Source organism: Globicephala melas, chromosome 19, assembly GCF_963455315.2.
Source record: "Globicephala melas chromosome 19, mGloMel1.2, whole genome shotgun sequence".
Classification (NCBI taxonomy): Eukaryota; Metazoa; Chordata; class Mammalia; order Artiodactyla; family Delphinidae; genus Globicephala; species Globicephala melas.
The window spans coordinates 43,427,774-43,440,172 of record NC_083332.1 but is presented as its reverse complement, the minus strand read 5'-3'; the positions used below and the strand labels follow the sequence as shown (position 1 = coordinate 43,440,172).

Here is a 12,399-nt window from a genome sequence, read left to right as displayed (position 1 = left end):
GCACAGGGGGGAGAAGTGGGAGCGAGTCTGGAGCCACGGAAGAAATAGTCAGGTCCAAACCCAGAGGGCTGAGAAGTACCCACTAGGCCGTGTAGGGGTGGGAGAGGCGCCAGGTCGATAATCTCCCCCCCCCCCCCGGGGCCGGCGGTCATGGATGCTGAACAGCCCCCAGCTTTCCAAAGTCAATGAGTAACTTGGGGGGCTGGGCAGGGCCAGGCCTGCTGCTGTGGGCCCAGTGGTGTTTTCCACTCCTGAGCGAGCATGGCTGGCCCGCCTACCTGCTCAAGTGTCCGCCCTGCCCTGTTCCACCCGGTCTGGCCTGGCCAGCACTCCCCGTAGAAAGAGTTCTGTCACCTGGAGGCTGGACCAAGGAAGCCAACCTCAGGCACCGGCGGGTGAGGGTCTGGGAGTGGAGGGTGGGCAGGGCTGAGGCTGGTGTTGGTGGTGGGGGAAGGAGAAACACTGCCCTGTCGTCCAGGGAAGAGTTCCCGGGACTGGTTGGCGTGGCTGTCTGTGCTCTGTGCGCCCAGCTCAGCGCTAAGTGCTGGAAAATGCTGAGACGAGGGCAGGGCTCCTGCCCCGCGGGGACTCCCCCATGGCTGAAGGATGGCAGTGGGCGGTAGAACAGTCCTGTAGACCCTGAACCCTGAGTCCTCTGTTCCAGGAGGAGTTCTCCTGTGGTCAAGTCTTCCGTGACCTTGGTCAGGCTCTGCCCTTCAGGCCTTGCCGGCAACGTGAGGCGACCACAGGAAGCGGCCCTCAGAGTCGTCAGGGTCTTTCGAGCTTCAGACTTTTGTGACTTGGGGTGCTTCTGGGAAATGACCACTTTGGGCTCTACGAGCTGGGGAGGCCACGGGGGGAAGAAGACAAAGGTCTGGAGGTGAAACTCCCATGGAGACCCTTGTGGGCACAAGAATGAAGAAAGGCAGGGCAGCTGGGCCTGGGGGTCTTGATGGGCCTGGCCGAGGAGCTGGACACTACCCTGCGGGCAACGGGGAGCGGCAGGCCCTTAAAAGGGGAGGAAGAGGAGGCCAGTCTGTCCTGAGGGCCCTCTGGCTATGTGTATGCAGTGGGCTCAGGCAGGGGACAAGGGCGGGGGCAGCGTCCAAGTGGGTGGGAGGGGGAGGGGCAGCTCTGAGAGTTGCTGGTGCAGCTGAAAAAGGAGGGACCGTTGTACCCCATGGGGCCTGGGGAAGCCATGGCCCCGGGGCTGAGGGGGCATGAGGGGAGGAAGACTTCCTAGAGAGAGGAACCCTCTTGCCCACCGATCTGGGCTGGATCCTTACTGCCATGTCCCTCAGGCCCATCCTGACCATGGTTCCTGCCTGGCTGTGTCTGCTTTGCCTCTTCATCCCCCAGGTGAGCTGGGCCCTGCTCCTCACCCTCAGATCCTAGCTTTGGTTGGTACCCTCGCCCGCTACTCTACCTGGACCAGTTGCACTGACTATGGATGGTAGTGTTTGGGGGATGGTGATGAGGGCTGGCTACAGGCCTGTTGTGGGGTCAGGAGGTCAAAGGCCAGGGGGTGGATGGGCTAAGGTATAGCCAGGCCCAGGGAAGGGGCAGAATTCCCCTTCCCTGTCAGGTCCCGGCCCCCACGGCAGGAAGGTACAGCTTGCTGACGTGGTGAGAATCCTCCCACAGGCTTTCCCCGGGGCCCAGCCTGCAGAGGTGTATGTGGATGTCCCGGAAAACTACGGTGGAAATTTCCCTTTGTACTTGACCAAGGTGAGCCTGAGATATGCGTGGGCTGCCCTCGCCCCAAGTCCTGCTTCCCCTACCTCCAGCACTCCTTTCTCTTTCTTGCTCTGGCTTTCTTTCAACCCTGCTTTCGAGACAGTATGTGGTATAGCGTGAATGACTAATAAGATTTTAATCCCAGAAGAAAGTAGAGCTTTAAGTTTAAGGATGAAGTGATGGAGGGGGGGTTTCAAGCTTTAGAAAGTAGGGCACGGAGTATAGAGAGCATCAGGCACAGAGGAAGGAGCTCTGGCTTTGAATTTCCACCCTGTTCCTTACTGGCTTTGTGACCTCAGGCAAGTGCCAACGCTCTCTAAGCCTCAGTCTCCCCACATATAAAATGGGGCCATAAGATGGAGGGGGCATCCTCCAGGCCCGGCCCCCACTCTCTTCACCTCTGTTCTCTCCTCGCCAGCTACCACTGCCCCATAAGGAGACTGAGGGCCAGATTGTTCTGTCAGGAGACTCAGGCGTGGCAGCTGAGGGCCCCTTTGCTGTGGATCCACAGTCTGGCTTCCTGCTGGTGACCAGGGCCCTGGACCGGGAGGAACAGGCAGAGTACCAGCTACAGGTATGACTGGGCCAGGGGTAGGAGAAAGCCACCAAGGCAAGGTGGGGCATTGACTACCCTTCCCTGCCAGGTCACCCTGGAGACAGAGGATGGACGTGTCTTGTGGGGCCCGCAGCATGTGCTTGTGCATGTGAAGGATGAGAATGACCAGGTGCCCCGTTTCTCCCAGGCCATCTACAAAGTTCAGCTGAGCCAGGGCACCAGGCCTGGTGAGTGCCCAAAGCAGCCAGCTCACAGCAAGGTCAGGTGGCCACTGATGGGAGAACAGAGAGTAAAGAGGTGGCCATAGAGTTGGCATAGGGACAGGGCAGTCAGGGTCCAAGTTGCCCCCTCCCATCTCTGTCTCATCCTGCACTCTCCCTACCGCACTGAGGATCCACAGGTGAGTTCCATCTACTCTTGGCCTCAGTTTGCTCATCTATGAAGTGGGGTGAAGAGCCATGGCTCACCTTCAGAATCCTGATATGACGATGAATACAGAAGGAAGACCCAGGGAGAGATAAAGGAAGCTTGGGAGACTCTCCCCACCCCTTCACCCCTAATGGTGAACCCTCTCCACACACACCAGGTGTCCCCTTCTTCTTCCTTGAGGCTTCAGACGGGGATGCGCCAGGCACAGCCAACTCGGATCTTCGATTCCACATCCTGAACCAGGCCCCATCCCAGCCTTCTGCAGATATGTTCCAGCTGGAGCCTCAGCTGGGGGCTCTGGCTCTCAGCCCTGAGGGTGAGCCTGAGCTGGGTGTGAAGAGGCGGGAGGGTTGGGAAAAGCTGGGGAAGGTTGCATCTGAGCTGCAGGATGGGTTGGAGCTGGAGAGATAAAGCAGGCGGAAAAAGTATTCCAGCTGGAGAGAGCAGCAAGGCAAAAACATGGGGGGAGGCAGGACCATGCCTGGAGAGTTAAGGAATGGTGTGGATGGAAGTGCCTCAACCATACATTCTGCAGACTTGGGCCTAAGAGACAAGGATATGAGAGACCTGAGGGGTTATGGCCCGGGACACTGCTGGGAGACCTTGGGAGTGATGGCAGGAGAGACCTGGACCTGGGAGTTCAGACCAGAGGCACAGGTTGGGGAAGGAAAGAAAAGCCAATCACACACCCACTCAGCCAGCCACCCATTCATCCATCTACCACGCAAACATACAGTCCATCTATCCAACCGTCCATCCACATGCCCAAATCCCCATCTTTCTACCCTCTCAAACCCCCATCCATCCACCTAGTCAACTGTCCATTTATCCAACCGGTCATTCACTCATCTACCTATCCACCCGTTTACCACCCCCCATCCTGGTCATCCACCTATCCAATCTATCAACCACTCATTGTGTGGACAGATGTGGAAGTGATTTTGCAAACCGTCAAGTCCTGGTCGGATGCTCACAATGGTGCTAAAGGGCCCTCTCATCCATTGGCCAAGAGAGTATCCTGAACACCTGACATACGCGTGGCTTTGTGTTTGGTACCAGGATGCATTGGCCCCCTGCTCAGCTGACCACCCTGCCCCTTCTAGGGAGCACCAGCCTAGATCAGGCTCTGGAGGGGCCATACCAGCTGTTGGTACGGGTCAAGGACATGGGTGACCAGGCCTCGGGCCACCAGGCCACAGCCACCGTAGATGTCTCCATAGTAGAAAACACCTGGGTGCCCCTAGATCCTGTCCACCTGGCAGAGAATCTCCAAGTTCCGTACCCACACCCCATTGCCCAGGTGAGTAAGTGGCTGTTAGCAGCTGAAATAACCCCATGGATGGTGTAGCTGGGCCTGAGTCTCGTGGAGATTTGGGGGGGGTGGGTCTGGGGCTCAACTTGACCCCCTGTTCCTCCCCTACCTATGCTCCTCCCTCCACTGTCCCCATCAGTTCTCAAGACAGAGTGAGCGTATCAGGCCCTGGGACCAGGCCTTTAGCTCCTCACCTGCTATCCTCTGGCAGGCGTGGCTCTGTGCTCTGACCTCCTGAGCTGATCCCAGGCTTCCTCAGCAGAACAGCTGTCACCTCCTTGCTGCCATGGGGATTGTCACCCAGGCCAGGAATGTCTCAGGCTCCTCGAGGAATGCCCTGGGGTCAGGCCCAGCCTGAGAGGGCAGAGAACAAAACAACCTGGTCATTCAGGCACTTTGGGCAAGATCCAGGCTTGGACAAGGGCAAGGCCACTGTGGAGTTGTCACAGTGCCCTGAAAGAAAAGGAGCCTACCTGGACCCCAGAGAGGGCAGCAACTTGCCTGGGGTCACAAAACAGTTGGGGCCCAGGCTCCCTACCCAGGAACAGTTGGAATATAAGGGCTGACATGGGCTATTCCTGCCCCTCGTCCTGGGGGCCCTAATTCTGTGTCCCCCTCCCAGGTACATTGGAGTGGGGGGGATGTACATTATCACCTGGAGAGCCAGCCCCTTGGACCCTTTGATGTGGACAAGGAGGGAAAACTCTACGTGACCAGGGAGCTGGACCGAGAAGCCCAGGCTGAGGTGAGGTGAGGGGGAAGCCAGGAGGACAGGCTGAGGGGTGCTTGGTCCCCGTCCAGTGGGCTTCCGGGGGTGTCACATCCCCCACAGGCACTGAGGCAGAAGAGCTGGAGCTGGCCACCAGAAGGGAACCCAGACCCAGGCCAGGCTGGAGCTGCCTCTGGTCTTCATCTGAAGCCCTCCACTGCCCGCTATAGTACCTGCTCCGGGTGCGGGCTCAGAATACCCGTGGTGAGGACTACCCGGCCGAACCTCTGGAGCTGCATGTGGTGGTGATGGATGAGAATGACAACATGCCTGTCTGCCCCCCACGAGGCCCTGCAATCAGCATTCCTGAGCTCAGCCCCCCAGGTGGGCTATGAGCCTTGTCAGGGGGTGGGGGAGGGGTGAAGTCCCTGTGAGCTATCCCATCTTGCTCTCCTCTGGGATGGGACCAGCCTCAGGTCCCTATATCAATGTCTCACCCCCAACACATACACACACATGCGCGCGTGCGCGCGCGCGCGCACACACACACACATACACACACACACACACAAAGAAGAGTGGTGAGGTAAGGCCTCGAGGTCTGGTTGTGGTCCCATCCATGTGGGTGATGTCTTTGCAGGCACCAAGGTGGCTAAGCTTTCGGCAGAGGATGCAGATGCCCCCGGTTCCCCCAATTCCCACGTTGTGTATCGGCTGCTGAGCCCTGAGCCCGAGGAGGGAGCAGAGGGGAGAGCTTTCGAGCTGGACTCCACCTCGGGCAGTGTGACACTGGGGGCTGCCCCCCTCCAGGCTGGCCAGAACACCTTGCTTCAGGTGCTGGTCATTGACCTGGGAGGAGCAGAGGGCGGTAAGTGCCCTGAAGGTGACCAGGGTTCCCTGACCCCTCTGTCCCCACCCTGGTCTCCCCAACATGCCCTCCCCTGCCTCAGGCCTCAGCAGCACCTGTGAGATTGCAGTCACGATCACGGACATCAATGACCATGCCCCTGAGTTCACCACTTCCCAGGTAAGCAGGAACAGGGGAGGACACCTTGAGAAGGTGCTAACGGGGGGGCTCACAGCCCCTCCCCATCTCTCCAGATTGAGCCCCTAAGCCTCCCTGAGGACACAGAGCCTGGGACTCTGGTGACCACACTCATGGCCACTGACGCCGACCTTGAGCCTGCCTTCCGCCTCATGGACTTTGCCATTGAGGCAGGGGATGTGGAGGGAACCTTCGGCCTGGATTGGGAGCCAGACTCTGGTCGTGTCCAGCTGCGACTCCTCAAGGTAAGGGGCTAGGGGTGGGGGAGTGGCGCACACACACACACGTTCATGCACAGGGTGCCAAGCCGTGGCCCACACAGTGACCCGGGCCCCACTGGTTCCAGAACCTCAGCTACGAGGCAGCTCCAAGTCACAAGTTGGTGGTGGTGGTGCGGAGCGTGGCAGAGCCGGTGGGGCCAGACCCAGGCCCTGGAGCCACAGTCACCGTGACTGTGCTGGTGGAAAGGGTGACGCCACCGCCTCAGTTGGACCAGGAGAGCTACGAGGCCAGTGTCCCAGTCAGCACCCCCGCTGGCTCCCTCCTGCTGACCATCCGGCCCTCAGACCCCATGAGCAATCCCCTCAGGTGAGCCGGAAGACCAGCCCCTTAGCTGGGCTGGACCACCCCTGCCTCCTCGGGATGATCCCAGGGCCTCAGAGGGAACTCTCATTATCTACAGCCTGCAATGTTCCTCAAACCATGGTTAATGTGAAGGTTGTGACTCCTGGTGGGGATCAGGGCTGGATGGAGAGGGGTGTTTGGACCCCGTGAGGGCTCAGATGATGCTTCCCCATACTGTCCTGGACCAGGCCCTCTTCCAGCCGCCCACCCAGACCGCAGCACTGGGTGCTGTTCCCAGGCTCTGGCTCTATCCGGCCCCTTTGTGGGCTGACCTGGGAATAGTGGAAATGAGTCAGGCCCCCCAGGCTCTGAGAGTCCCTCCCTCAGCCACAGTATCTGTGGTTTAAGCCCTGCCCCCCAACGAGTCCCTTAAGCTGGAGCGAGATCACGGGCACTGCTGGTGCCTTCAAGTCACAAAGGGCATGTGGAACTTGGGCAGATCACATGACCCAGAAGGTCTCTGGTCAAGACGTCATATGTGGTCCCTGCCTCCCTGCCCCATCTTCTTTGACCCTCAGGTTCTCCCTGGTCAATGACTCAGAGGGCTGGCTCTGCATAGAGGAGGTCTCCGGGGAGGTGCACATAGCCCGGGCCCTGCAGGGTGCACAGCCTGGGGACAAGTACACAGTGCTCGTGGAGGCCCAGGATGCAGGTATGGCCAAGCTGTGGTGGGGGCCTCTGGGAAGGTGAGAAAACCTAAGACAGACAGGCAGGGCAAAGCTTCCTCCCCAGCGCCCTTGCTAACAGCCGCTCTGCTCCAGGCAGGAGGGATGGGCAAGGGGCTGCGGCCAGTATACTTCTCTGAGAAGGCCTGGCCTCTGCCTCCCCTCTCAGACCACCCTTCCCTCCAGACACCTGCCACCCCCCAACCTCAGCCCTGGAGGGCCTCTCAGGGTGTCAGCTTCAGACACAGGCTGGGAGCAGAGGGAGTGGGACTGGGGGGTGGGGAGGGAGGGCCAGTGGCTCTCCTGGGGCAGGCGTGCCAGGAAGTGAGCCTGGATGGGACGCTGAGGCCAGGTGGGGAGGACTCTGAATGCCATTTTGACAGGATGAAGAGATGGCCCAAGGGCAGGTCCGTCAGGAAGGCAGGTTTCAGCTCTGAGCTGGGCTGTCCTGTGACAGGGGTGAACTCATCTATAGTCAGGGCATTTCCACATTGTTGGGCCCTGGCACCAGGGGCCAGGGTGAGGTGGGGGGACAGTGAGAACCAGCGTGGCATCCTGAAGGGCACAGAAAGGCCTGGCAGCTGTTTAGATAGTGAAGGGGGTGAAGTGCATTGTGAGGAAGAGAGAGGGGATGGAGAGGAGGGGGTCGAGGGGAGGGAGGGGGCGTGGAAGGGGACTCACAGGGTGAGACTGATGGGCTACGGGGAAGGGGACCAGGCCAGGGACTCTGAATTCACCCCACCCCCAGAAGGGCCCAGGCCAGCTCAGCACTACCTCCTCTGCAGATGAGCCAACGCTGAGCACCTCTGCGACCCTCGTGATCCACTTCCTGAAGGCTCCTTCTGCCCCCACCCCGACTGTGGCTCCTGAGCCCTCCCGACACCTCTGCACACCCCGCCAGGACCGTGGCGTGGTTGTCGGTGGACCCAGAGGGGACCCTGACCTGGCCGGCGGACACGGTCCCTACAGCTTTGCCCTTGGTCCCAACCCCACGGCGCAGCGGGATTGGCGCCTCCGGGCTCTCAATGGTGTGTAGTGGGGGAAGCAGGGAGGCTGTGGCCAAGGTGGGGAGTGGGTGGCGCTTGGAAGTGAGATGCCGTGGGGCTGGGCCTCGGGGAGCGGGCTAGTGACTCTGATCGCTGCTTATGGTCCCAACAGGGTCCCATGCCTACCTCACCCTGGGCCTGCATTGGGTGGAGCCACGCGAACATGTAGTCCCCATAGTTGTCAGCCACCATGACCGGGTGTGGCAGATCCAGGTCCGAGGTGAGGCCGGGCTGGGGTGCAGCCAAGGTCAGGGGCCTGTGGTTCCTGAGGGAACCCCTGAGATGCAGGGGGAGGATCTGGGCAATACGTCTACGGGCTCATAAGGACAGCATATGCCTGTGCACACCTGCATGTGTGTGGCTGGGCGCACAGACTGCAGTGCACACAGGCACGTGCACAGAGGAGCTTGCATCCCCCTGCCACACGCGTGAACACAGCATATGCACCAAAACCCACATACTGGCCAGCTGGGCTGGGCTGAGGGCTCTGAGGAGCTGCGGAGCCCGCCTCCACTGCCCTTACCTTCCTCCCCTGCCTCTCCCCAGTGATCGTGTGTCGCTGCAATGTGGAGGGGCAGTGCATGCGCAAGGTGGGCCGCATGAAGGGCATGCCCACGAAGCTGTCAGCGGTGGGCATCCTCGTGGGCACGCTGATAGCAATAGGTAACGGAGGTTGGGCTCCTGTGTGGGGGAGGGCAATGGTGGCTGGAGCCACAGCCTCCGGATAAACAGTGCCCCATCCCATGGTGTCCCCACAGGGATGGAGAAGGAGCCCCCCAACTCTCCTAGTCATTATGCTGTTGCCTCCTGTTATCATAGTCAAGCTCATCCTCATTGATAACAGCATTTACTGTTACTGCTACGCATTAACTGTGTATCAGGCCTTATGCCAAGCATAGGATTATCGCGTTGAATCCTCCCTACAACCCTGTGGTGCTGGCATCTCCCCATTTTCCAGATGAGGTCACTGATGCTCAGAGAGGTTAAGTGATTTGTCTGAAGTTACACAGCCAGGGAGTGGCAGAGCCCAGCTCTTTCCAGCCTAACTCTTTCAGTCCAAGCCTCCCTCTCTATCCCCTTTGTTTCTTTAGCCCCTTAATTTTTTCTCCTGGCTGGTTTTCTTTGCTGGTTCTAGCACATTGCTAAAGTGTGCCTTTCTCTCAGAGGTCCGTGGGAACAACTCACTGGCTCCCAGATGATCCCCACCCAAACTGTTCCCCAGAGAAAGGGACCTTGGAGGCTGGGGTGTTCTGGCCCTGGTGAGGGCTGAGCAGGCCAAGCAGTCAGGCTCCTTCAGGCGCCGGAACCACAGAGTCATACCCAGCCCAGCCTTGGGGATGCTGTCTAGGAAACTTTGCTGCCTTATTAAATCGATACCAACAGCAAGGAGTCCCTAGTGATAGACAAGTCCTATGGCCCTTTCGGAGGGCTGATCTATCCCTCTCCGGCCCCTCAGGCATCTTCCTCATCCTCATCTTCACCCACTTGACCCTGGCGAGGAAGAAGGACCTAGATCAGCCAGTAGACAGTGTGCCCCTGAAGGCGGCGGTTTAAATGGTCCAGGCAGCCCCTCCTGGGAACTTGGCCTCTGGCTCCATCTGAATCCACTGGGAGATGGCCCAGCACTCCAGATCCACGAGGGCCAGGACAGGGCAGAAGCCCCTTCACCTGCCCTAGGGGGGAGGCAACATCACCAGACTTATCTGCAGAGCCTGCGCACTGACTAAACGGGCTGCCCGTGGGAGCACTTCATATGGCTCACGTTTGTCCAATAATAAAGCCTCGGAGAACTGGGCGTGGGTCCTAGAGGACTGTGGGCCCATGTCCAGGTGTCCATGTGCGTGTGTGCATTATCCATGTCCACCTGCCCTTTCACCCCTTCCCCATCTCCGGCTGCACAGAAAGGGTGTGGGGGCTTGAGGGATGAGCCTGGGGTCCCCTGCGGGGAAAGACACAGGGGCATCATATGGGCTCTTGGTGAGATCCTGAGGCTAGAGCAAGGTGGGTCATTTCTGTGGGCATTCGGAGAACACTGGCTGCAGGCCCTGCATGGGTTAACTGTCCAGGTGATGGTTGAGGAGGGTGTCCCTGAGAGTGTTATTTCTGTGTTTGCCTGGATATCGTCTTTGCTCTGGGGGGTGCACCTTGTGAGTCCATGTCCTGTACTCATGTGTGAGCATACTCGTGTCCCTGTATATGCGTCACCTGCACACAGGGGTGGGCAGAGGTCCCTCAGTCTCAGGAGGGGTCTGGGTAGGAACCGTGAGGGCCTGGGTAGGAATCCTCAGGGCCCCATGGGGCTGGAACAGGAGAGGTGAGGCTGGGGATCAGTCTCTGTCCCCATGCTGGCCCCAAGGCACCTTTGGGTTTTACACACAGGCTGGTGAGTGCATGGGGAGTCTGCAAAAAGAGAAGGGGGAATTATTCAGATGGACACCACTGGGGTGGAATAGGAACCCTCGTGGCTCACCCTGCCTCTGCCTCAGGTGAACCCCTTCCCCTAGCCAAAGATTAAGCCATGGCCCTGGTGCTAAGCCCTGACCACATCTCCAGACTGACCTCTAATCCCTGACCCTTGACTGACCCCAGACACATGCTGATCCCCCACGCCTTCATCCCAACGGTCTCTGGGGAGCCGGGGTGGGACTTGTTGTCCCAGGCACCCTGAGCTGATGATGGTAAATCACGGGGAAGGGAGAAAAACAACCTCATTGGGGCCCAGGCCCTATTTTTAGGAGATAATCTCTTCACTCCTGGCAGATTCTGTGGGATGGAGGCCAAGCCCAGCCAAGAGAGATGGGGCAGGCATCCTGGCTGGCCTGGGGGAGCGTGGGAAACTCAGCCTGGATCCCCAGCCCAGGGAGAGACCCTGAGGCTGATCCCAGCCACTCTGGGCCCAGGTCCCCTCTCCCCACCCACACCCCTATCCTCCACGGGAGGCTCTGCTGACTACTGTGGTCCAAGCAGAGCTTCCTGCCCCTCTCCTAGGATCCTCTGCTTGGCCTGTACCCACTCAGAAGTCTTCAGGGTGCAAAGTTCTTCGAAAGCAGATCTCATCTAATCTTTCCGTCAGCCTACGAGGGCAGGCTTATTGGCCCCATTTTCCAGTGAGGGATCTTGAAGGTCAGGGAGATTAAGGGCTGCAGCTGGGAGTCTTAGAAGCAGGGCACAAGGTGAGACTGTCTGGTCAAGGTTTATCTTACCTCTCCAGCAGTGTCCACAGCCTTCAGCTGGGCTCTGCTCCCATGAGATCCCCCAGAAGAGCCTTAGAGATCACCCAGGCCAGCAACTTCTAATCAAGTTGGAAAAGTAAATCACAAAGAGGTGGGGAGACCTTCCCAAGTTCACCCAGCCAGTGGGACGCAGCACCTGAGCTGGAACCCTGGAACCCCTGCTTTCTGGGTCCTTGTTCTGGATAGATAGATAGGCTGATAGGTGGGTGAGTGGATGCATGGATGGATGGGTGGGTTGGTGGATGATGGCTGGGTAGATGGGTAGAGGGATGGATAGGTGGGGGGTGGGGTGGTAAGTGGATGGATGTATGGGTTGGTAAGCAGGTAGGTGGAACCCCGGCCAAGGAAAGGATGGATGACAGGATACCAGGGCATATTAAGGCATCTGCCCCAATTTGAGGGTTCCTTTCTTAAGCCTCCAGACCTCAAAATACTTTCTGCTTGTGGGGCTGACAACAGGGTCCACAATCCCCAGTTTTCCTGAGCATTTGTGGACATAAGCCTCTCCTGCAATCCTCAGCCCCTTCTAGAGAGTAAAGTGAGGGTCATAGAGGGGCGTGGCTTCTCCCGGGTCTCAGAGGGAGAGAAACAAGAAGCTGGTGCTTGTTTGTGGGCTTGGTGGTAGGTCAGCAAGTGCTTGTGCAGATTCGCGCTAGTGAGCGGGCCTTACTCTGCAGGCCGCGGGGCCTGGACCCTGCGAGGGCAAAGTGGGGGATGACTGGTGGCTCAGTGTGGGCGGAAGAACACGTGAGTCATGCTCTGCCTCATCCTTGCTGTGTGTTCCCAGGTGAGTCTCGTTACCTCTCTGAACCTCGGTTTACTTGTTGATAAAATGGGCCTGGCTCAGATGGAGTTGTTGAGAGGACTACGCGAGATAATCCCCCTAAAACGTGTCGCACAATGCCGGGCGCACAGCAGGAGCTCAATCACCATGGCTTCCCCTGGTCCATGGAGTGTGGGGAGGACTTACCTCAGATGCCTATAGCCACAGACTCTCACACACTCCCCATGGGCCCATGGGCCCAGGCTTTTGCGGGGCGGAG

General features: G+C 58.9%; 1 protein-coding gene across 1 annotated transcript; it reads left to right on the top strand.

Moving 5' to 3' along the window:
* The first annotated feature begins 340 nt into the window (after window positions 1-340).
* Window positions 341-9,677, top strand: CDH16 (cadherin 16). Its single transcript, XM_030863800.3, has 18 exons — window positions 341-395; window positions 1,302-1,359; window positions 1,645-1,728; window positions 2,156-2,311; window positions 2,382-2,520; window positions 2,880-3,038; window positions 3,826-4,022; window positions 4,657-4,779; window positions 4,974-5,127; window positions 5,384-5,611; window positions 5,694-5,770; window positions 5,845-6,033; window positions 6,135-6,376; window positions 6,931-7,064; window positions 7,863-8,105; window positions 8,236-8,343; window positions 8,670-8,786; window positions 9,580-9,677. The coding sequence occupies exons 2-18, from the start codon at window positions 1,315-1,317 to the stop codon at window positions 9,675-9,677; spliced, it is 2,493 nt and encodes an 830-aa protein (XP_030719660.1). The 5' UTR covers window positions 341-395; window positions 1,302-1,314.
* Window positions 9,678-12,399: the final 2,722 nt, after the last annotated feature.